Genomic DNA, 24,602 nt, shown 5'->3' on the forward strand with positions numbered 1-24,602 from the left:
TTCAGTTTGAACACAGTACACTTTTACTTGTAAAAGAGTAGATCTATATTAGTCCAGTCATTTTAGGGTTAGACCTAGAACAAATTGCAATAGTAGCAAACTCAACTGATTTTGTATCCTCATTATGTCCTTAGTGAGGGAAAAAAAGTCCCAAGGAATCCCACCGGGGCAAAGTTTTGAAAACGACCTATCTCTTCACTTACTATACACTACAATATAAAGGAAAAAATGACTGAAAAAAAAACCTGCTTTAAGTGGGATGTGAGGGGTCTAACTAGGGGTTTGTCATCATGCTGAATCCATTGCAGGCATTTGTTTTGCACAAAAAACATTCTGTGGGCTAGAAATGGCCTTAGAAAACAATACACGTATGGGTGCGTTTTCATGTTAGTCGGAGGCCTTAGGGTTTTTTTTTCTCGTGCTAATCAGTCTAAAAGTTCAAAATTTTGCACAGATGTAGCTCAGGGCATGCTCTAATGATTTAGCTAGGGCGCGCGAGTCTGCAACATTCGGGGTCGCTACAGCGGCCAAGTTGGGCTCCCATCGACTTTAGTGATGAAAAGTGACTTTTCAGAGTTTTGTTGGTGCTGTGGTGACCCCGAAGGTCGCAGACTCGGGCGCCCTAGCTAAATCATTAGAGCATGCCCTGAGCTACATCTGTGCAAAATTTTGAACTTTTAGACTGATTAGCACGAGAAAAAAAAAACCCTAAGGCCTCCGACTAACATGAAAACGCACCCATATGTGTATTGTTTTCTAAGGCCATTTCTAGCCCACAGAATGTTTTTTGTGCAAAACAAATGCCTGCAATGGATTCAGCATGATGACAAACCCCTAGTTTGACCCCTCACATCCCACTTAAAGCAGATTTTTTTTTCAGTCATTTTTTCCTTTATATTGTAGTGTATAGTAAGTGAAGGTAGATAGGTCGTTTTCAAAACTTTGCCCCGGTGGGATTCCTTGGGACTTTTTTTCCCTCACTAAGGACATATTGAGGATACAAAATCAGTTGAGTTTTCTACTATTGCAATTTGTTCTAGGTTTGGCCTAATTTTGGCCTAAAATGACTGGACTAATTTGTACAGCCTGCAAAACACTATATGAATCTTGCCAAAAACTGCATGGGATTAGCATAAATCTGGTATGTCTGTATAGGGGAGGCTTGTAGGCACCCATGGAACCCATTTCCAGTAACATATATTGAGGTGGAAGGTCACGGGACCATTTGAAAAATGATGATGTCCATATTTCTCTCGCCAAAAAAATCATCTAACTTTGAATCATTAGGTATTTAGCCCTCTTCCCAATGAGCTAACATGACATGGTTGGGCCCATTGGAAACCTGAGATTGTCTTGAATCAAATGCTATCTTTACTTTTGAGCTACCTCAAAATCTGAGCGCGCCACAATCTCTGAAATACAGTGTCGTCAGTGATCCTGCCAGCAATCGAGTAGGTGTCATAGGGGTAACAAAACAATGAAAAAAACACATTTGCCCCGGTGGGATTCCTTGGGACTTTTTTTCCCTCACTAAGGACATATTGAGGATACAAAATCAGTTGAGTTTGCTACTATTGCAATTTGTTCTAGGTTTGGACAAATTTTGGCCTAAAATGACTGGACTATATTGCAGTATTGATACTTAGAAAGAAGGCTGATACCAGAGGGAACTATCACGTAGACGAGGAGCAGGTTCCTGCACGGACTTGTTTCACGGGACGCACACAGAGTGTCATCATACATTCTAGCTGTAGCCTGTTGCATGAACTTATGCCTAAATAAATCAACTACAACGGAATATATTTCGTTTCCACATATTCCAGGGCACGCGTGTCTCACACAGCAACCCTGCAGCCGTTTCCACATCTCGTGTTTGTCGAAGCAGCGGCTGCCGTTCAAGCACCACTCCGTTAGCTCAGTGCTAACAACAGAGTGACAGCGAGTACATGCGACCAGCGGCGCTGCATGTCATCATCATATTCACTGACAACAAGTGATCATCAGAGGATCTGTGCACGTTGACAGGTAGGTGGAAGCAATATGATGTTATAATGATACAGTCATTCTCTAATATATACTCCTTATATTAGAAATACATTGAACTACATATTAGTCATGCAATATGCTGCTACAATAATACAATATGGTCATTCTTCTATTCTGTTATAATGGTCATTCAATATGGTGTTATAATATAATCATTATTTTAGAACTGCGTTCATCTGCGTTTCTGAGAACTTTAGACACAAATAGCAGATCAACAAGCTCACGTTAACGCCTCACGCTGTGAGGCGTTGTGAGCTTGTATATCTGCTATTTTTGGCAAAGAGCTTTGGTGTAGAGGGGAAAAAGAGCAGACTAATGACAAAGTGAAAGGTCAAGTTTATTAAGTATTGACGGTTCAGGTGGTTACATATCTGAAAACACAAATTGTCATGCATCCAAATACTGATGATCTTGCTGTCAAACGATGAAACTATATGGAATCTATGAAAGAGTTATGGGGGTCCCTCCTGCTTTATCTCTTTCTCAACTAAGGGGTCCTTGGCCTGAAAACGTTGAAGACCCCTACACTATAGTCTTTTATTGATTGATTGAATATTGAATACTTTATTAGAAGTTTGCATAGGAAAAGGTATAGGACAGTACAGTTCACTGATACATTGTATCAGTGAACGGGCTTGGGCTTGTTTAAATTGGGGTCCCTTTCTGTTATAGTAATTGATGGAATTTTGGATCATATTCCATATGGATAAACAGTTTTCCCCAATCATAATAAAATACTCCACACAATGAATGAGACCACACCGGAGAATATGCGTTTTTGTGTTGAAGTTTAGTCAGAGTTCAAAGTACTGTACAAGTACAGTATAGAGCATTTTCTCACCCATAGTTTCTCTGAGTACAAAGCATAATGATTCCACATATATAGTTGAATGTGTACAGCATAAAATACATTAGTCACATTATGATTGGACAATTTAAACATAACATTGGATCATGAGATGGTGTTGTGACTGAGTCTCGTGAACTCAGAAGCAAGGATGTAGAATGTTTTGGTTTCTCATTATCCAGTGTCCGGGACACTTTGACATTTCGCCGGTCAATCTTTCTGTCCCTGGAGTGGGGCAGATTCTCGTCTCGTGCATTAGTTATCAGATCAAAACATCATGGCATTGACTTTTAACACTGAGAATGATATCTATACCATGTTAAACAACAATAACATATTGTACTATCAATTCCCTCCTGAGATAGCATTTGAAGTGTTAAATGTCAAGGCAGCATAAACAACAAGGGAAGAAAACATGGGTTAAACTTTTTTTAAGGTATTTGAAACAGAACATAATAATTGAACAATTTAAGTCAAAAACATTTCGATAGTTTTTGAAGAGTAGAGTCAAAAGAACTGTATATTTCCAAAGGTATTTAAATCAGAATATCATAATTGAACTTTGTTTTTGTTTTTTAAGTAGAGGTAAAAGATTTTTATTGTCTTAATTATTAATTATTATATATATGTATTTTACAAAGGTTCAATGTGTCGAAGATTGATTGGAAATTATCCATGTCAAGCAAGATAAAAACACATCAGCATCACGCTCCCGGGTGGTTATTACAATTTGGGGCCGATTTTAGTCAAAACAAGACGAACTTGACTCTTTACCATAATTTAGGTTAAAGACAAAAGCATTCAAAATGTATTTAGACAGCATCCGAAAATCAGCCGTTTGGCGGTCATAATTCGTACACCTCCGAGGTTACCTTTAGGTAATCAGTGGTCTTAATTGTCCCTGCAGGTTGGGGACATTTATAGTGAGGTGTCAAACCGGAGCCGCCTTAAAGCCAACTGTCTATTCCTCCTTACTGGCTTTTGTCCGAGTCAAGGTCTGAAAAAAACTTTACAGCGGGAAAACGTGTGTGATGCAGTTTCATACTCACGAAATACATATGGATTTTTCAATCATCCTTTTTGACATTTCCACTTTGGACAGACATGCAGTGAAGTATGTGTCTGTCAACTCATTCTCAATTATCATCTCAAAATATCTTTATCTGTAAGACAAGGGAAAAGACAGGGACAAATCAATCCATAATGTAAGGCAATAAGGTATTTATATATAGAAATTAAATTGAAATGTTTAGATACATCACCAAAAGAGGACACAAGTTGTGTCAGTTTGTTCTGTTAGGGGAAACAGATTAACCCTGTTGAGGATTGGAATCAACTTCAATAAGGTGAAATATATTTAAATGGGATGAAATGAAAACAAAATGAAATATGAAAATATGAAATCAGAAAATGAAATATGAATTCAGAAAATGAAAATATGAAAGAAATAAAATTAAATGAAAAAATATTAATTCTAAATATTAATTCTCCAAACACATTCCCTCCCGTTTGCCACAGCCAAAAATATTGGGTGTGACAAAAATTGTTTTGTTGATGTTTGGAGGCAATATGGTTAAATGAGAAACAGATGGTCCAGAGGTACAGTAAACCTTGTGGATGGACAGTGATTCTGCTCACTGTCAGAGTTAGTGAGCTTCCAGGCCTGTGAGGGGGGAAGTGTATCATAACAAGATAAGGTTTTCCCAAAACAATAGTTAGCGAGGCCTGCTGAAAGGCTCTCTACTGAAAGTGTCCCAGAGAGAGAGACTTTAAAGAAGTAAAATAATAATAATAAAAATACATAACATAATCATAATGTCATTTTTTTTTTTTCCCATAATGTGTAATCCCGTATAAGCCCAGTAGGGTTGTAATAATTGTGGAATTTGACTGAACGGGTTTGAATGGAGCCCAGCCATCTAAATTGTTTTTGGAACCGTCTCAGCCTGCTTTTACTCAAGTAAAGAGGATAAAGTATTACCAAAAATAAACCAACATGAGAAATTAAAGGTTGAGTAAAGCAGGGCTAGGCCTCTTCCATCCTTAACCCATACTGCAGTTTATGTGTTAAGAATGGTAAAAGTAAATGTTTTTGGTTCATGTCCATAAGGTGTGGTTTGAAAGAACAAGGTTCAGTTGTTACACAGGAAATAGTGTTTTTCACGACAAAACAGGAGGACAGGAGAAAACTGGTTAAAATAAAATTGAAATAAAACAGTCAGTCAGTCAGTCAGTCACTGATAATCAGTCAGTTAAGTTGGTAGCGAGTTAGTGGAGTTAGTTCCACTATACCTGTTCTGCCATGTCATTAGTCCGTCCTGTCCCCTAAAATAAAATAAAGCCCACCTGTCATTGATGGGAAGAAAAAAATTATTAAGACATAGAAACATTCAAATAAACCCAAGCGTTGGTTGTTATCAGTACGAGTGTAGTCATAACAAGAGCGAATGAGATCCCCTTTGAGAGAGAGAGGGAGAGACAGTCATATGTGTAAATAATTCCTAGTTTTGCAAACCAGGCAAGTGAGTTAGAACACAATACAGAGGGAGAAAAACCCAAGACAGATTCAAATATAACCCCAGCACATTGTTATCAAGCCCTGTATTAGAATGTAAACAGTAGATTATACAGAACAAGAGCGAATGAAACCCATTTTTGAGAGAGAAAGAGAGAGCAAGGTCACACAGAAACTGAATCGGCTCGTGGCCTCTCAAGGTAAAAATAAGAAAAATGAAATAAAAAACAATTCCAGCAATCCCCTCATAGTTTTTTTTCCAAAATAAAACGATAATAGACCAAAATGTAAGCATCGGTCAAGCGAGCGCGGGCAAGCAGCAAGCAAGCAGCATAAGCCAAGCACATATTGTACCATATTGTACACAGAAGTAGCACCGCTCACTTTATACTTGGTTTGATTTTCTTGCTTTCATAATAGACAAACCGAAATGTAACCAGGGGAGGAAAATTGGATTAGAGATGATTAGACAGAGATAGATTATCAAAAACATTTAACACACAGGTTTGTCAGTCAGAACTTGATTTTTCTTTTTTTTTCTTTCCAGAAGTCGTTCTTAGTCAAAAGTAAACAAAATATATAGTACCATTATCTCGGGGCGTCCCAAGGGTCAAGAGTGTTTGTTCTTTTCGGGACATTGTAATCCATGAAAGTCACGTAGCAGATCTACAAGCTCACAACGCGTCCCATCGCGTTGTGAGTGGAAGGCAGTGCCAGCCAGGTTCGGCTGGGGGGGGGCCTTGTCAAGCCCGTCAGCATCTGAAAACACTGTTTGCGTTCTCGGTTCCTTCCTAATGAGGTTTGCGTGGTATCCAGCAACACATCCAGTGGCAATAATGTCTCCGCAGCTTCGCCCATATCCATTGAAATGTTCCAGGAAAGGTTTTAGGTATTGCTGGTAAATGGGAGTTCCCGATGATCTTCCAGAGTGATGTGAGGTCCGGGTTAAAAAAAAGGTTCTAGGTTTAGATTGTAACATCTCATCCGTGTGTGTCCAGGATTTACACGATAAAAACACTGCTTCTCGGAGCAGGGTTTTTTTTTAGCTTGAATGGTCATGTTTCTTAAAAATGTTCTTGGGAGCGCTGAGATAAAAAGCTCCTGTATTCAACATCTCAGAGTGGCCTGAGACGGAAATTAAAAATAAAATAAGATAAGACGAAAACGACGCTTAAAGCATGAAGATTTCCGTCAGAACGTTCGGTTCTAGAGCATAAAGTGAAATCTCCTAATTAAAATAACCACGCTATTTCTTATGTGATTAAGTGGCTCTAATCAGCCGTATTGGGTTATCGTACTGGCCGAAGAGACATTCCTTCAGAACAAAATATGTTCTGGCCCCAAATAAAAAGATTTCCGTCAGAACGTCTTGAAACAGCTGTTCTGGAGCATAAAATGAAATCTATAATGAAGTCTCGTACTGATACAAACCCAACTTGGACAAGCATTCTCCGTGGCCAAACGGCTGCTATGTCCTCAAAACATGTAACAAAAAGCGACAAAAACAATAGACTAAAAACATTAAACATTAAAAACGCAGCTGTGTTAAGAGCTAGCTAGACTCTTAAGACAGCAGGTATAAACGTATGACCTGGGTTCTGTTGAATTAGGACAGTGTGTGAGAATGAAGCCCGCCTCTCAAGTCTCTGTGAGAGAAACTGTCTGTGTCCGGTCCCTGGTGTGGAACGCTGTGCCAGAGCCAACCCTGGCCGCCTCCATTTCGTCTTTCTTCAGACGATATGTTGATGTGGGAGAGAGTCATCATATCTGAATTCCTTTCTCCATATGGGCAAAAATGGTGCAATTGTGGGGCACCTAGAAACAACTGTTTCATTTCCTCATCGTCTATCTTAGCCGTTACGGCTGTTATCAGTTCATTCTCCAAGCTTTGGAGAGAGGCTTCAAGCTCAAAAATGGTGCAATGGTTCCGTTTGTAAAAAGGTTGTTTAGATTTCGGCAGGTGTTTTCTGCCTCCCTGTGCTCGGGGCGTCCCAAGGTAATTTCTCCTCGCGCAGGAGGAAAAAACGTGTGGGAGATAGTCCTTTCCGTGGGAGTCAGGGGAAACGTCTGATAATATCCCCGGCTGGTTGTTAACTGGTTCTAGCAGCGGAAGAGACCAATATCTCCTCGGAGCTAATCCGGCAATCGAATGGACCATTTGATGGAATTTTGGATCATATTCCATATGGATAAACAGTTTTCCCCAATCATAATAAAATACTCCACACAATGAATGAGACCACACCGGAGAATATGCGTTTTTGTGTTGAAGTTTAGTCAGAGTTCAAAGTACTGTACAAGTACAGTATAGAGCATTTTCTCACCCATAGTTTCTCTGAGTACAAAGCATAATGATTCCACATATATAGTTGAATGTGTACAGCATAAAATACATTAGTCACATTATGATTGGACAATTTAAACATAACATTGGATCATGAGATGGTGTTGTGACTGAGTCTCGTGAACTCAGAAGCAAGGATGTAGAATGTTTTGGTTTCTCATTATCCAGTGTCCGGGACACTTTGACATTTCGCCGGTCAATCTTTCTGTCCCTGGAGTGGGGCAGATTCTCGTCTCGTGCATTAGTTATCAGATCAAAACATCATGGCATTGACTTTTAACACTGAGAATGATATCTATACCATGTTAAACAACAATAACATATTGTACTATCAGTAATCATTCAATGTGCTGTTATAATAGACTCATTCAGCATACAGCTGTCTTAATGTTGTGCACACTTTAAGAGTTACAAATGGATACATTAACACTGAGGATTTTACTGTGTGATATTGAGTAGCCAATACTTTTGGTGATTAAGAGCTCTCTCTCTCTCTCTCTCTCTCTCTCTCTCTCTCTCTCTCTCATCTCTACCTCTGTCTCTCCGTCTTTCTCTCCATCTCTTGTCTCTCTCAATCCCCATCTCTCTCTCTCTTGTCATTCCGTCTCCCTCCCTCTCTCTGCTTCTCTTTCCATTCCATGTCACCATTATTGTGACCAAAGCAATTGTGATTTACAATATTATCGCGATAATCAAAACATCCCCAACATCCATTATCCGGCTGGGGCAGAACATTTGCCAAAGAATAGCAGATCCACAAGCTTGTAGATCGGTAGAGAGTGAAAGAGATTTGGTAGAGAGTGAAATCAAGTACGTTATTTGCAGGTCCGTTTGACCAATTATAGAGAGTTTAAATGGTAGCTCGACAAATAAAAGGTGCATTGATCCCAGGGCGTGACGGAGGATAAATTCACGATAAATGTAAAACTCCACGATACGATTAACAACGATTACCGTCCCATCCCTACCTCTCAGCAGACATCATGGAGTTCCAGGCGGTGTTAATGGCAGCAGGCGGTGGTTCCAGGATGATGGACCTGACCTACAACACCCCCAAACCTCTGCTGCCGGTGGGCAACAAGCCTCTCATCTGGTACCCCCTGAACCTGCTGGAGAGAGTGGGCTTTGAAGGTGAGCGTCTTAACCCATTTAGACCGGGAACGCATTATTACGCATTGTTACTTTAAAGTTATACTATGTAACTTTTTTTACACTATTAGTTCTATTTATAGTGGCTCATAGGAATAGACTATGTGACAACCAGGAATAGTTTGGTGACCACCGGAGACTCGGTTGACGGCCGGAATTTAGACGGCACCCGGGAGCAGGTTGGGTTAGCGCCCCAGCCTGTGTCTTCCGTGAGGAAGAAGCCCAACAAATCCACGGTGAGGCCTTTAGGAGGGCCATTCAACTGCAGCAGCTGAATGGAATGTTTGGATTGGGGTCTGGTGCAACGCACAGGTTCTGAACCTGGTGAGAGCAGGAGAGGACCTGGTAAGACGTAGGAGGAGCCCGGCCAGGAGTCAACCCATAGAGCCTAGTTCTTCCACGCGCCAGAATGGCTCCCCAATCCTGGCAGAGTAGTTCCGGTGCTGCACATTGAGTGACCCTGTCTTTCCCTAATAGGACTGATCGTGGATAGCTACTGGGACGTAAGTCGGGACTTGATCAACCCCGGCTGGGTCACCTGGGCGAGGGTGTATGATGTTGCGAGACCCGAAACACCCGTCGACCCCAGGCTACATCACTGATGATACGTCCCAGCTGCATCCTTGTGATGTTTTTTACACTTATAAAACAAATCTTAAAATTGTCCTGTTAAATCGCTAAAGTTTTAGAACACCCACTCCGTTATTTTCAGCTTCTAAAGCCTTCTCTTTATATGTTTTCTATGATCCTGGCTGGGGGGACCGGATTTCGCGGCAAAATTACGTCATCTGCATCATCTGTATACGTTGTGTATACGTTGGCCAATCACATCGCGGATCATACACACATACACCTCTTAATCCCCAAATCCTGCTCAGAAAATTACGTTCTACCCCTCTACGGATCCGTATCGGTCGCGGTGGTTTGCGGCGCCGCTCCGGATGGTCCGCGGCGGTGGTCTGTGGCGACTCCGGACGAAAAACGTCAGAAAAAAGCAATACCGCGACTGACACTAGTTTAGCAACTTACACAGTATAGCTTTAACCATTATTTTATAGTTTACAGTTTAGGCATTTAGCAGACACTCTTAATCCAGAGCGACTTCAATAAGCAAGGTAATACTGTACATCAATACATCAACATCAATACATATCAATCTAGAAAAAATAACATAGGTAGACCGCACACCTAATCAGTAAAAAAACGTTATAAAAAAACTAAGAATGCTCTGTAGCTTTCATGTATGGTCATTGAGGGTAGGTGAGTGCTATGATAAGTGCTAGGTGGAGTCTGAAGAGGTGAGTCTTCAGGCCACGGCGGAAGCTAGGGACTAGGGAGTGAGTCAGTCGTTCTAAGAGCGACAGGGGGTTTATTCCACAGTTTGGGGTCCAGGAGGGCAAATTGTCTAGGACGAGTGGATTGTTATGCTTAAACTATTGAAAAATAGCAGATACACAAGCTCACATCGTGGAACAGAGTGCCGTGCTGCGAGCCTGTCTTTGAATATTTTGACCCAATTCTATAAGTGTCTTCTAAATGGTTTCTGTGTCAGTGGTGCTCAAACTTTTTCATGTCAAGGACCTCCAAAATGATATGTATTTGCCCACGGATCCCCATCTCAAAATATTTAGTTCCAGGGACCCCAGGAAGCAAAATTTTGAGTTACAAATATTTGTTCTAAAAATACATACTATATTCAAAGATTTGCACACATTTTCACAACTTTTCAAAAATAGCTGTATTTATGCTCTTTTTGCACGACACTGTTGTACAATATATTGTTGCTGTCGGCCAGAAATCGTCATCTCCATACTTCAACATTTTGTGTTTTTCGTAAATGAACGCCCTACTTGATCACACTACAGCGTCACACAATGTATATATTTGAATCCTGAAAAGTAACTGTTTTGGTCATATGAGGTTTCCACCCGACAGAGACACTAGCGATTTTAAGCTCGCTACGGCAACGGCAGATGACAACGGTAATCGGAAATGATCCGTGCTCGATAGATAAACCTGCCGTCGCCGCGGCCGCCTCTACTACGGCAGAAGGTCCCTTCCCACGTAGCGCCTACTCCGTCTGCTGCGTGTACGCGTCGCCATGGGAACCAAAGCGTTCAGTGAAAGGGGTGGGAACCCGTCGCCGCCGAGGCTTTGCTTAACCATTTTGATCGCTACGGCGATTACTTCATAGCAGCCATAGTCCGCCTGGCGTTGCCGTATTGAAAACCATCTAGCTTAAACTCGCTAATATTATAAGATGGGGCATAACTGCCATCAGCTGGTTAGTAAGACAAGACTAATCAAACCGAATAAATGAGAGAATGTACTTTTTCATTGACAAAGTGCCCCCAGAGTAGCAATTTAACATTGGTCTATGCATTATCATTTAACTCAGTCGGTGCCATATTTAAAGTGGGATGACCTCTTATATTGCCGGTTCACCAACAAAGGGTTAAAAAAATAGTGTGCACGCTGGTGCACACATTCGTGCACAGATCATGCACTATGCATGTGCATGCTTTTCACAGCTTTCAAACAAAAAAATCCGCTTGGAAATCCGTTCAGGCATTCAGGAGAAAGGGGCCCTTATGTTTTCTTCAAATGTAAACAAACATGGCTGCCATGTTTGAAAGATGGGGTTGGTATGGGGGTTAAACATGCAATTTCGCGATCGCGATCATGCCTAGTACACTGTTGGAGGTCCAAAAAATTTTTTTTCAAAACATTTTTTTTCAATTTTTTTTTATTTATTTTTATAAAAAAGACGTTCAGAAGACGTCTGGCAGGGAGGTCCATAGTGAAAAAGACGTTTTAAAGACGTTTTTATCATAGAAACATATTTTTTGGCAGGGTATGAGTTAATTGAGCAACTATTCGATTAATCAATCGAATAATAAATTACATAGGTAATTGATAGTTGATTCAGCCTTTGCTTCAATACAATGTCAGCAATACTACTACTACTACTACTACTTTTACTTATTCACTATCTTACTCTGTCTCTCTCCCTATCTCCCTTTCTCTCTCTCCCTCTCTGATTCAGTGGTGTGTGCCAAATTGTCTTAGTTCTTCTTAGCAGTGATACACATTTTACTCCTCCTCAGTGATAGGTTAGGCCTGTCACCTTACCCGAGGGACCATTTGTGTCCATGTTCTTTTCTGGAGTTACAACATTTTGGAAAGGAATTGAGTAACTAGATGCCCCCTTCAATTAGCCTGTTGAGGCATTCAACCCAAGCTCTCTCTCTCTCTCTCTCTCTCTCTCTCTCTCTCTATCTGTAGTGTGCGTGCGTGTGTGCGTGTGTGCGTGTGTACGCTCCAGTCTAAATCATGTAATAATAGCACAATGTGCATTCGGTCAACAAATGGCTGGCCTGTAAAGGGATTTGATACAATGCTCTTGCTCGCCAGTAAACAGGACTGTTTATTAGAGCAGCCCGTAGGTCTGCCTAGACCTAAAGAAAAGCAACCTTCCTATACATTATCATCATGTGTGGCCAGCAGTTTACTGTGTGCAGCCAACTAGCCAAAGCCCTGCAATTAGATTTTACAAGGCTGACACAGCCATAGTGAGCTAAATGCCCAGGAGGAGACACATTTTATACAGACAAGGGTAATTAAAGCAGGTTTTTTGCTGTTTTTTCTTTTTTGGATTTGTTAAATGTTTTGGCCATTTTGGGGAGGTAATACCAGTGCCAACGTAATTAAAGGCTGGTCTACACAGTAAACGTCTTTTCAGCATAAAATTGTATCCATTTGTAACTCTGCGAGTGAACAAATGTAACCAAGCGGACCCGTAAAAGTTAAAGGGCCAGTTCACCTCTGGGGCAACCAGATCTTATTTTATTGTTGTTTGGGACACGATCAACACAATCCTGAGTTATTTTTTGTGTTCAATCTGTGTTTTGAGATATTTTAGTATTTCAGCATGAATGATGATGCATTTTGCATCATATGATGCAGCATGATGACTCATATGATGCAAAATGCATCATCATTCATGCTGAAATACTAAAATATCTCAAAACACAGATTGAACACAAAAAATAACTCAGGATTGTGTTGATCATGTCCCAAACAACATTAAAATAAGATCTGGTTGTCCCAGAGGTGAACTGGCCCTTTAAGTTGACTCTTAACTTAAAGGAGTAGTTCACCCCCAAAATGACTTTTTTTCTATTGATTAGTCACGCCATGGAGACTAGAGTTCAATAATATTTTTAGGTTTTTGTTGCATTCCTAAGACAAAAATGTGATAACAATAAATGTACCCCCATTCGTTCCGGATGGGGACCCGTTTCGAAACGGGTCCTCATCCGGAATCAATGGGGGTAAATTTACTCGAATCAAATTTTTGTCTTAGGAACGTGACAAAAACCAAAAAATATTATTGAACTCGAGTCTCCATGGCATGACTATTCAATAGAAAAAAAGTCATTTTGGGGGTGAACTACTCCTTTAAGGGGATAACTTAAGTTGACACTGAGGATCCTTATTGTGTATGTTCTGATTATGTAGGATTGTGGCTACGTTGCGTATAGTAAAAGAAAGAGTGGCTTACCCAGTGTGCACTTTACAACGAGGTCTGGGCCATTTTGTAATGCACAGCCACAGTACACATACAGTATGTTTTTATTAGCAGCCTGGCTTCATTATCAGCTTTGCCAAATATGCTAGTCCCCCCTCATTTTAGCATTTTTCTCTGATAGCTCTGTCACTGCCGGCCACACATGTATTCAATCTACAATCCATACGTTTTAGGAACCCACTTGGGAAACCAAACATTTACCACTCATACAAGAGGGAATCACCCCCCTTGACCCCCCTTGGCCAGGGGAGATATTGGTGTATGAGCTTCATGCAGTGCTACTTGTCAGTGGTGGAAAAAGTACTCACATATTTTACTTAAGTAAAAGTATCAATACTGCAATGTAGAAATACTCTGTTACAAGTAGAAGTCCGGAATTCAAAATGCACTCGGGTAAAAGTATGAAAGCGTTGGCATAAAAATGTACTTAAAGTACCAAAAGTAAAAGTGCAAAATGTTGGAAAATAGCAGATCTTCAAGCTCACTACAAGTCCACCACAAGCTCACAACGCGTCGTGATGCGACGCATTGTGATCTCGGTTATTTTCAAATAGTCTAGGGATAAAATTGGGCTAAAGTGTATAATGTATATTTTATAACTAGAAAATATTGTTCCTTCGAAACAATTGTGGGCTCGCTTCAAGCCAGAAAACAATGGCTATAAAAGTACAAAATGTCAAGATCGCAGGCAGTGCTCTAGATTGGTCCATTTTGTTCCAAAAATGTGTTATGCAAAAGTTGACCCGCTGGTGGCGCTATAACAGGCCAATGTGAGAAGGGTGGTATCTGTTCCTTGACCAATTGGGAATGTTTTTGCAAGATTTCACGCACATCCCAGGCTGTGTTCATGATTTGAGGTGTTTTTGGCTTTGGCCACTTTATCGCTGCTTGCAGCTATATTTATTATTATTATTATTATATATATTTTTTTGTGCACTTCATAGGCATGTTAGATAAAGTTCCTTAGATTGTGTGTAGAATGTTTCATGCAAATTGCAAAAATAAATCCTAGAATAAAAACAGGTTTAAGCGTTTCACAAACTGCTTAAAATGATATAGCGCCCCCCTTTGGCCAATTGGGGTAAGATTGGTTTTAGTGATATTTGGCCTAATGCCATGAATATGTTACTTTGCATGTATGATTTAGAGGGCAGAAGAATAATTTGCATAAAACTGCAATATTCATTGAATTTATTAAAAAAGCATGTTTCAATTTAAAAGAAATCCAATCGGACAGATCTTTAGATATTGGTCCAAAGTTCACGTAAAAAAAGTTTTGTGCACGTGACACGAAAATTCCAGAATAAAAGTGGGTTCAAGTGTTTTACAAACTGCTCAAAATGGCGGAAAATCTAAGGGCGGAGCTTACTTAACAAAGACACAGATGTCTTCCGCTCGAGTCAAAGCACGCGTGTAAGCAAGTTGCATGACTTCAAACGAAACGAGTCATGACTTATGCCCGTTTGAAGTTTGAATTTTCAAACGCTTTGTATAGCGCCCCCCCTTTGGCCGATTGGAATAAGATTGGTTTCAGTGATATTTTGACTAAGCCTCTACATCTTTTCCAAATGCCATGAACATGTAACTTTGCATGTATGATTTAGAGGCCGAAGAATAATTAGCATAAAACCGCAATATACATTGAATTATTAAAAAATCATTATTTAACGTACAAACTTCTCACGCATAGCCTGTGTAGATATAGGTTCAAATTTCATGTGAAAAAAGTTTTGTGCGCGTAACGCGAAAATCCCAGGAGGAGATAGATTTTTACTGTTTTTCATATAATTCCAAATTGTGGGAGACCTAAAGGTCAGAGGTCAAAAGTCAGAGGGTAAAAGTTGTTCGGCAGGAGGAGACACATACGTGTATACAGGTTTCATGACTGTAACTCAAACACAGCATGAGCTATACCTGTTCAAAGTTCGCACTTTCGAAGGCTTCCTACAGCGCCACCATTTGGCCGATTGCTGTAAAAAATAATAGCACACTTCTCCACTGTAAGCTGAACACATTGATGTTTTTATCTTCATTTTCTCACTAAGTAATATGTAGGAGTAGAAAGGAACCGAAGTTTTGAGGAGAACTGTATGATTGCCTGATAGATAAATAATGACAACATCTAAAGTGTGCTCGCCTTACAGGCGAGCCCACAATAATAGTATAATGGCGAGTTGAGATTATGTCAATTTTCCACCGTTTCCATGCATGTGCATGTCTTTGTTTTTGTATCTTCTGTTGTCGCTTGAATAATGGTCGCTTGTCTGTTATGTTGCGTTTCTTGAACGTAAGCTAGCGACTAGCGCCTATGTCATGATGTTACATCATAGCTACTGTCAATATCATCATCAAGATTTCTAACCTTTTTTAAATGTATTTTTATTAAAACAAGAACAATGGCTTCTATTTCAGCATGCTAACTTTCCACGAAGAGACAGGCTGTAGTATCTTTTAGCTAGGAATACCCAGCTAATAGAGAGGAGGAATAACCATTGATGATGTCATTGGTAGGCTCTAGGCAGGTTTCTGAACCGTCCATAGTCTACCAATGAGACGGAAATTGTGATCACATTAGTGAGGACCAATTATATGAAGATAAGGTCAGCTTAAGAGAATCTAGGGTTCATGTGGTTAACCATTTAACCTATATGTTTGTCCGGAGTCCCTCAGCGCATTATACTAGTGATCAGTTTTCATTCATTGCATTAAATATCTTCGCCATGAATAGCAGATCGACAACAGCTTGTTGATCTGCTAATTTCCCCAGAATATGGATCCTGGGGGTTCATGTTTTGTCGTGGTCTCTCCAGAGGTGATAGTGATCACCACCAACCAAGGAAGTTAATGTTTTGTTGTGTTCTCTCCAGAGGTGATAGTGATCACCACCAAGGAGGTGCAGAAGATGCTGAGCACAGACCCCAAGATGAAGCTGGACGTGAAGATGAAGCTGGACGTGGTGTGCATCCAGGAGGATGCAGACATGGGCACCGCAGACGCTCTGCGATACATCCAGCAGAAGATCAAGGTGTGTGCGTGCGTGCGTGCGTGTGTGCGTGCGTGTTTGTGTAGCAGAGAGGCTCCTAGCTTCTGCCTTGAAGACCAAAAGATTAGAATTTCAGAAATGTCCAAAAAAAAAAATATCCTTGAATTTAAAAAGGACGTTAAGAACTGTAGCGAAATTAGCCGATATATACAAGCGCCACATTTCAATGAAAAGTTTGGGTTTTGCACTTTCAAGTCCAATATGTTTTCACGAAAACCTGAACTCCATATTTAGGCATTCCTGACACGGAACTCCATATATGGGTATAAAAGAGACAGACATACGGACATCTTCATACTGTATGAGCATAAATGGGACAACGGGTACACTGACAACAGGCTACTATTTCTTAGTGTGGTTGCCCTAACAGGGGAACCAGACATAGTACTTCTGTCTGACTTTCTTCCATCTTTCCGGATAAACTTGGGCTATATATCAAATCGACTGGCTTTCATCGGGACCCGTCACGCTTGGTTAAAGATACATTAGATTGTTTAATTTATATTAATTTATTAACAAATACATTTTCTCTATTGGCTTGAATGGGAAAATACTAAAATTTAACTTTTCTCAAATATGGAGATGACTGACATCATAGATGTCTGAGGTCATAGGCCACATGGGACTGACACAGTATGCCCATATACGGGCATTCCAAATTCCAAATTCATTTGCAAGTGTGGCTCGCGTGACAACCACACTTGCAATTTTCCAGAATTGCATCTTTCTATTTTCCAATTAGACCCATGCCCATCTAGGGCTGTCACGATATGACATTTTACATGACGATTAATTGTCACTCAAATAATTGCGATTAACGATTTAATTGTGTTTTTGTCGTTGACAATTACATTTATGTTTGGCTCTTAGGCTTTGAAGTTGCACATGGTAGATATGACACATAACCTAAATATACAAAGAAATTACTGACATATTTGACAACTTACTACTTAACTCTTTGAGTGCCAATCCCGAACTAGTTCGGCTTTATTAGCGTATCGTAGAGTGCCGATCCCGAACAAGTTCGGCTTTTAAAAAAAAAAAACAAAAAAAAAAAAAGATTTTTTTTTTTTTTTTTTTTTTGAAATTTTTTTTTTGAATTTTTTTTTTTTTTTTTTTGGACCCCATCAAATCTGGTGAACATGATTTCAATCGCGATTTTGCATGTTCCACCCCCATACAACCCCATCTAACATACAGGGCAGCCATTTTTGTTTACATTACATGTAAAACATAATGGCGATTATCTCAAGAATGCCTGAACGGATTTCCAATCGGATTTTTTTGTTTGAAAGCTGTGAACAAACTGCACAAATCCACTCCAATGCAATCCAGGATTGCATTGGATTTTTTAGAGCTCATTCTTCTCTGTTTTTTTCCCATGCATGAGGTGTGCAAGGTTTAATCATGGCTAAGTTGACGAAAATAAGGCTTCTAAAATGCTTGGTAGCCAATAGCTAACTTCAAGCTAACTTCATCCTCTTCCTGTACATGCACAAAGGAAAGTGTTCAGGCAAGTCATGGCTCCAGGGCTTGGGCATGCATTACCAGCATATCTCTATTATTCTCTGGTCACTGGGCGCCCTCTAGTGGTGATAGGCTGGCACTCAATGAGTTAAAAAATAACATTGATAGTGGAAATAGCTACACGTTGTGAGCTTGTAGATCTGCTCTTTCCACTATTTCTGAAAATGTATGAACATTTTTCAACATTCACGATTATGACGATTATGACAAAATAATTGCGATTATGTCAAATAATTGCGATTAGACGATTATGTAATAATTGTGACAGCCCTATGCCCATCGTGTACCATTGCAACCATGTGCCCGATGGCAGTGCACTGCCAGTGTGGTTGAAATGCTACAAAATACACCACCTAGGAAGGGAGCCATCATATCCACCTGTTTCCACAAACATTTACTGGAGCATTATGCGTAGGACACATCCGGTAAACAGCAGACATACAAGCTCACGTTGCGTCGCAGATGCAACCATTGTGAGCTTGTAGATCACACTCGGCTGCGGCGCTGGAAGCTCCGTGCAACTTCTGCGCAATGCACGATGGGATGTTGGAAAGTTGTGGATAGAGAGCACTGGTTCCCAAACACTGGGTCGGGACCCATTTGTGGGTCACGGAGACATATTTATGTGGTCCCTTAATTTTCTGTTTCCTACATTTTGTTTTGAATTATTTCAAAACATTTTCAAAAAACATTACCAAAAAAGCATTTTCTTATTTTTTTTTCAAAAAATGCAATGATTTCTCTCAGTAACTTCATGACTAATTAAAAGAAAAAACAAAGAAATTCCATGAATTACAATTGAAAACAAATGTTTAAGAAGTAGTGCAAATAGGCGATATACAAGCTCACAACGCGCTGCTTCGCGCCCCGTAGTGAGCTTGTAGATCGCCGTTTTCACCAGTTTGTGTTCCGGACAAACGTCTAATCTCCCTTTTAGGGCTCAACCAAAGACGTTTGGGAACCACTGATATAGAGCGTTGGTGTCCCCTGGCACAAAACATTTTCAGATGGGGGTCCGTGTGGCCAAATGCATATCATTTTGGGGGGTCCTTTGAGAACTACTTATTTTGAAGGCATTTGTAGTATCGTCCTCAGATCTTAATGGGTTCTGGCAAAGAGATTTGCCAGATTCACTGGACAGATCAGCGCCAAATGTCTCATGCATGCTACCAGTAGGCCAAGGAAGTAAATCCCGTCATATAAATGTTTGTGTGAACGTTTTTCACATTTTATGAATTGATGCTCTCACACCACCGTCCCACCGAGCCACCCCATCAGTCTCGCCCAAATATGGTGTTCCGTCATACGGTAAACAAATAAATATGACCTCAGAGAACCACATGGAAACCACAGCATTATTTCAGCCAAATCAAGCTAGAGTCCTGCATTTTTTTAGAGGGGTTAATAACTGAGCAATAAATTAAAAAGATAAGCCCATATAATAATATACTCACATTAAATATTTGACAAAATGACTTCTGACAGGATTATTTCTTTGGGTTTCTGAACACTCCATGTTGTGTGATAAACTAACTTTACCCCAATGATGTTTATTCCAAGTTGATCTGCTGGAGATTGCGGTGAATGAATCATCATCAGTGCTCTAATATCGGTTCAATCAAATCATAATAATCTATGCAGAACTTGACATGGTGATAACACATGATCACTGGAACTGATCACTTGCCATTTTGGAAGGATATTTGCCACGGGGAAAGGGTGCGGTAAAGGGTGCGATTTGTTTTGGATGACGCAGACCAGTGCAAACCAAATTGGATCAAAAATGTTAAAAAGCATCAGACTCTGTATAAAGTCCTATTGTATAACACTGTTTTTAATGTGGAGTTTCGGGGACTCCCAGGGATCCTTGAGGGGGCGCCTAGACCAGTAGTCCAGCGGGCGCCCCGGGAAAGCCTGGTATCTTAAACTGAGCCGTGTGATCAGGTTTAGAAAGATGGACACAACAAATGATTATTGTACCAAAAGAAACAAAACGATTCAACCAAACTAAACACATTTTAAACTAGGGAAATCGTTTTGCCGGAGGTTCCGGATGGCTGATGATGTAATGGTATCTCACGTAGCCAGGCGATCTGAGGTCTCTGCCCTATTGAAAGGTCTGAAGACGTATCCAAAAAGAAATAAATGGGATGGTATCGGGAACAATGGGGTTTCACTGCACCTCAAGTCAAGTTCAGGCTGGTCCGGTGCATCTCAGGAGCAGGAGTACTAGTAGATATGAAGGATAAGGCACTGGAGAAAACCCCGGCATTTAGAGCCTTTTTTTCATTCACAGGGGGCAGGAAGTTTCTATGTCAATATATTTTCATCAGGTGAGGATGAGATGGTATCAGGATTGGTTTTCAAAGCAGTGGGTTGTAGGGCATTAACGACTTGTGATTTTTGCAAGTCGACTCGACTCAGTAAAAAGTTGATTTGAAGTCGACTTTATCGTTTGGTGACGTCATCACATCACACACGACCCCCCAATTATTTTGGGGGGGTTCCCAGATGATTAACTTAATGTGAAACATTGTTTTCTCACTCAACTGTAAACAAACCAAAATAAATGTTAAGTGTATAGAGTGTATCTGCACATTTCTAAAGTGCCAATTTAAGGACTTTTTAATACCTCTAAAATTACAAATTAAACATTGTCCAAATTGTCAATATTAGAGGCAGAAATTGTGAAAATAGTTGCGAGGCGTTGTGAGCATGTAGATCTGCTATTTTCTCCATAGATTTTTTTTTTTTTCAACTTCGACTTTAGACTTTCTCTGGTGGGAGTCGACTTGTGTAATGAAGTCGACTGAGTTGACTTGTCGACTTTTTTGTTAATGCCCTAGTGGGTTGTGGTTTAGCGTTGGTTTTCTATAGTGTCCAAGTCCTTTCGTTGAATTTAGATTTCCCAAGACGTATCCGTATGTAGGCTATAGCCATTTAGCTAGGTCCCCATAGTTAAAATGACGTGGACCCTAAAAAGAGTCTGTAACAAATGGAGTGTGCAAAATGGAACCGAAACGAGCCTCACACACAGCATCATGTGGTTCCATTTGCACACTGTCGGGGTTAAATTAACAGTTAACATCCAGCGCTCCAGAATATCCTATAGCAGTGGAACAGTGGTCAACCAGGGATGCAGCCTGAGAGGCCAAGCCAGGAAAACTCCATCGGCTCCCATCTGCACAACAGCTTTGCTTACTTTCAGTGAGGTCATTTGTTTTTTACTTGGTATTCTCCCTTTTTTTTAACCTGTTAAAACCGGGAACGCATTATTATTACGCATTGTTACTTCTTTAACCGTTATTTTATGCTTTAACTATTAAAAAATAGCAGATATGCAAGCTCACAGCGCGGCACCGAGTGCCGCGCTGCGAGCTTGTAGATCTGCTATTTTTGCTATAAATTTCTTCTAAATCAGTTTACAGTTTAGGCATTTAGCAGACGCTTTTAATCCAAAGCGACTTACAATAAGCAGATAATACATCACTATAATAAACAAGATAACATGTCAGAACATCAACAACAATATAACAAATGCATATGAATATCAATCTAAAAAAACAATATCCTTTTTTTTAAAACCCACGTTTCTACGTCAGTGGTTCTCAAACCTTTTCATGTCAAGGACCCCTAGAATTATATGCATTTGGCCGCCGACCCCCATCTCGAAATATTTTGTGTCAGGGACCCCCGCCAGAAGCAAATATTTGCGTTACAAAAAGAATATATATATATTCAAAGATTTGCACAAATTGTCACGATTTTTCAAAAATAGCAGAGTGCCGCGCTGCGAGCTTGTATATCTGCTATTTTTCTGTAGTTAAAGCATTCAATAATTCTAGGCCTAAATGGGTTAAAGTAAGGGATCGTGTACAGTGAGGCGGTCATTATTGGAACATAAACCCACCGGCAGGTCGAGGTTTATTTTCCAATAACGACGGCCTCTACTGTACATTACCACGCTTATTACACGGTTACGCCGCTTCCGCTTCCACTGCAGCGTAAGAAACACGGGGGCCGAACCACCCGTCTGTTATTGAGAACAGCCATCAGGAAATAACGGATTTCTCGCAGGTCTAGGAAATGACGGATTTCTGGGCAGGTCTAGGAAATAACAGATTTGTAGCGGGTTTTAGAAGGAATTTCTTAGTCAGATGCTAGCCGGTTGGTTCATTGTTTTACCTGGCATTCTATAGTTTCAATTTACAGATTATTATTTTGATAGTTATTGTTGACTGATGCCGGGTTCTTGGTTTATTGAGGCACTACACTGTCTCTGCATTTAATGTGTTTACAGTACCTTGCAGTTATTATTATTATAAGTCTCTCAGTTATTGTCTGCTAAATGCCTAATTATGAACAGACGGACTGTGCGATGCCTCTATTGGCCATTTAGAATCCAGTATTCAACAACGCAGTAGAACAACTTTTGATGTTAATGCTATTGAAAGTGTGTTTTAAAAAACATGTTTTTGTATCTATCTTTAGTTCCTTTGGGAAGATCCCTGTATTTCCAAAACCGTTACTTATTAGGAAATGAAATTATAAGAACAAAGAAAAACTGTGATCTATTGCATTATAGCTTGTGTGTTATCTGGTTAGTGCACATTATACATACTAACTAGTATTAGCATCTGCACAGACCTACAAGCTCGGCTACTTTCGGTGTGTGCGACGCCCGCCCCGCATACAGCTAACGACAACAGCTCGGGCTTAAGAGAGAGAGAGTACAGAGAGAAGGCAAAGTGAGAATAGTGATTGTCAGGAGATGGAGGGAGCGTGAAATAAATAAATGGATGGATGGGGGGGCTGGCCGTGTGGGGTGGAGGGAGGGAGAGAGAGAGAGAGAGAGAGAGAGGGAGAGAGAGAGGGAGAGAGGGAGAGGGAGAGAGAGAGAGAGAGATCCTGTGTGCCGCAGCGCCATCACTGATCCGTGCCTTCCCCTCCCTGGACGGGAGGAGAAGCTGAAGTGCCTCATTTCACCTGCCGAAAACACACCACACACACTGTAGCACGCACACACACACACACACACACACACACACACACACACACACACACACACACACACACACACACACACACTGTAGCACGCACACACACACACACACACACACACACACACACACACACACACACACACACACACACACACACACACAGGGGTGTCAGACCAAATTCTGTGCCCTGGGTAGTGGGTACAAGGATTCACTCACATTTTTGTGCTTTAACTATTGAAAAATAGCAGATCTACAAGCTCGCAGCGAGCTTGTAGATCTACTATTTGAGCGGTGGTCACAACGCTCCTATACGTGGCCGTGTGTGTGGGTCTGTCTGTCTGTCTGTCTGTCTGTATGTCTGTATGTCTGTCTGTCTGTCTCCGGGTCTGTAGCCTGCAGTAACCTTTTCTGACCACACATGTTAAGGGAGGGGCGCTGTTGCACACACACACACACACACACACACACACACACACACACACACACACACACACACACACACACACCACCGCTCAGTTCACACGAGTGTGATTTTTTGAAAAATCTTGAGTCTGAATATTTCAAATCCTTCTAAGTTTTTTTGAAAAACTATTTAATTCCAGGGACCCCCCCCCCAGAAGTAAAATTTGAGTTACAAATGTTCGCATAAAAAATAGATAATAAAGATTTGCACACATTTTCCACGACTTTTCAAAAATAGCGAGATATGGCACTATATATATATTCAAAGATTTGCACAAATTTTCACGATTTTTCAAAAATAGCAGATCTACAAGCTCGCAGCGCGGCACTCGGTGCCGCGCTGTGAGCTTGTAGATCTGCTATTTTACAATAGCTAAAGTATAAAATAATTAAGGCCCCTCGTAACTTGAGTCCCACTTTCCCCTCCCCTTGTGACGCCCCTGCACACACACAGTCTTCCCTACATCGCTGCCGCCAGACCCCCGTCTTGTCCTGCCTGCCTGCTCAACCTTCCATCCCACACTGGATGTTTCCATCCATCCATCCTTCTCTTTCTCTCTCTCTCTCTCTCCCTCCCTCCCTCCATCCGTCTCTTTCTCTAAACAGATGAGGTCATGGTGGAGGGCCCATAGCCAGCCTTCTGCCAGTCACTTTTAAACCGTGCACCATTTACACTCATCCTGCACATCTGTTTGCATGCGTGCGTGCATGCGTGCATACAGTACTATGTGTGTATGTGTGTGTGTGTACCAGTTTATGGAACGGTCCAGTGATCCTCAGAGCGATGTGCGTGCCGTGCGTACACCGTGTGTGTATGTGTTCTTTGTGTTCGTACGGGTTTGTGCACAGCCAGTGGAAGGAGCGCACCATTGATAACCAAGCAGAAGGAAGCATTCAGGGGCTTTGGGCACTGGATGATGACATGCAGTACAGGACATTGGGGGGATTTCTTTTTGTGTGCGTGACAGTGTGTGTGTTTGTGTGTACACGTGCACATAGGTTGTAAACGGAAAATTGCTCCTTTTGTTCTTTTGAAACGTGCTTGAGGTAAAAACCATACCTTTTAAACCGGAGG

General features: G+C 40.8%; 1 protein-coding gene across 2 annotated transcripts in view; it reads left to right on the top strand.

Moving 5' to 3' along the window:
- Nucleotides 1–1,725: 1,725 nt before the first annotated feature.
- Nucleotides 1,726–24,602, top strand: part of eif2b3 (eukaryotic translation initiation factor 2B, subunit 3 gamma) — a 91,813-nt gene continuing 68,936 nt past the window's right edge. Inside the window, exons 1-3 of one of the 2 annotated variants that reach the window (XM_080726082.1) lie at nt 1,726–2,025; nt 8,728–8,883; nt 16,360–16,517. In XM_080726082.1, coding sequence (XP_080582208.1) covers nt 8,736–8,883; nt 16,360–16,517 — 306 coding nt within the window. In that variant the 5' untranslated portion in view covers nt 1,726–2,025; nt 8,728–8,735. The remainder of the gene's footprint in view (nt 2,026–8,727; nt 8,884–16,359; nt 16,518–24,602) is intronic. The other variant, XM_080726083.1, reaches the window with a different exon arrangement.

Source organism: Nannobrachium achirus (genome assembly GCF_963921795.1).
Source record: "Nannobrachium achirus genome assembly, chromosome: 5".
In the NCBI taxonomy this organism is placed as follows: domain Eukaryota; kingdom Metazoa; phylum Chordata; class Actinopteri; order Myctophiformes; family Myctophidae; genus Nannobrachium; species Nannobrachium achirus.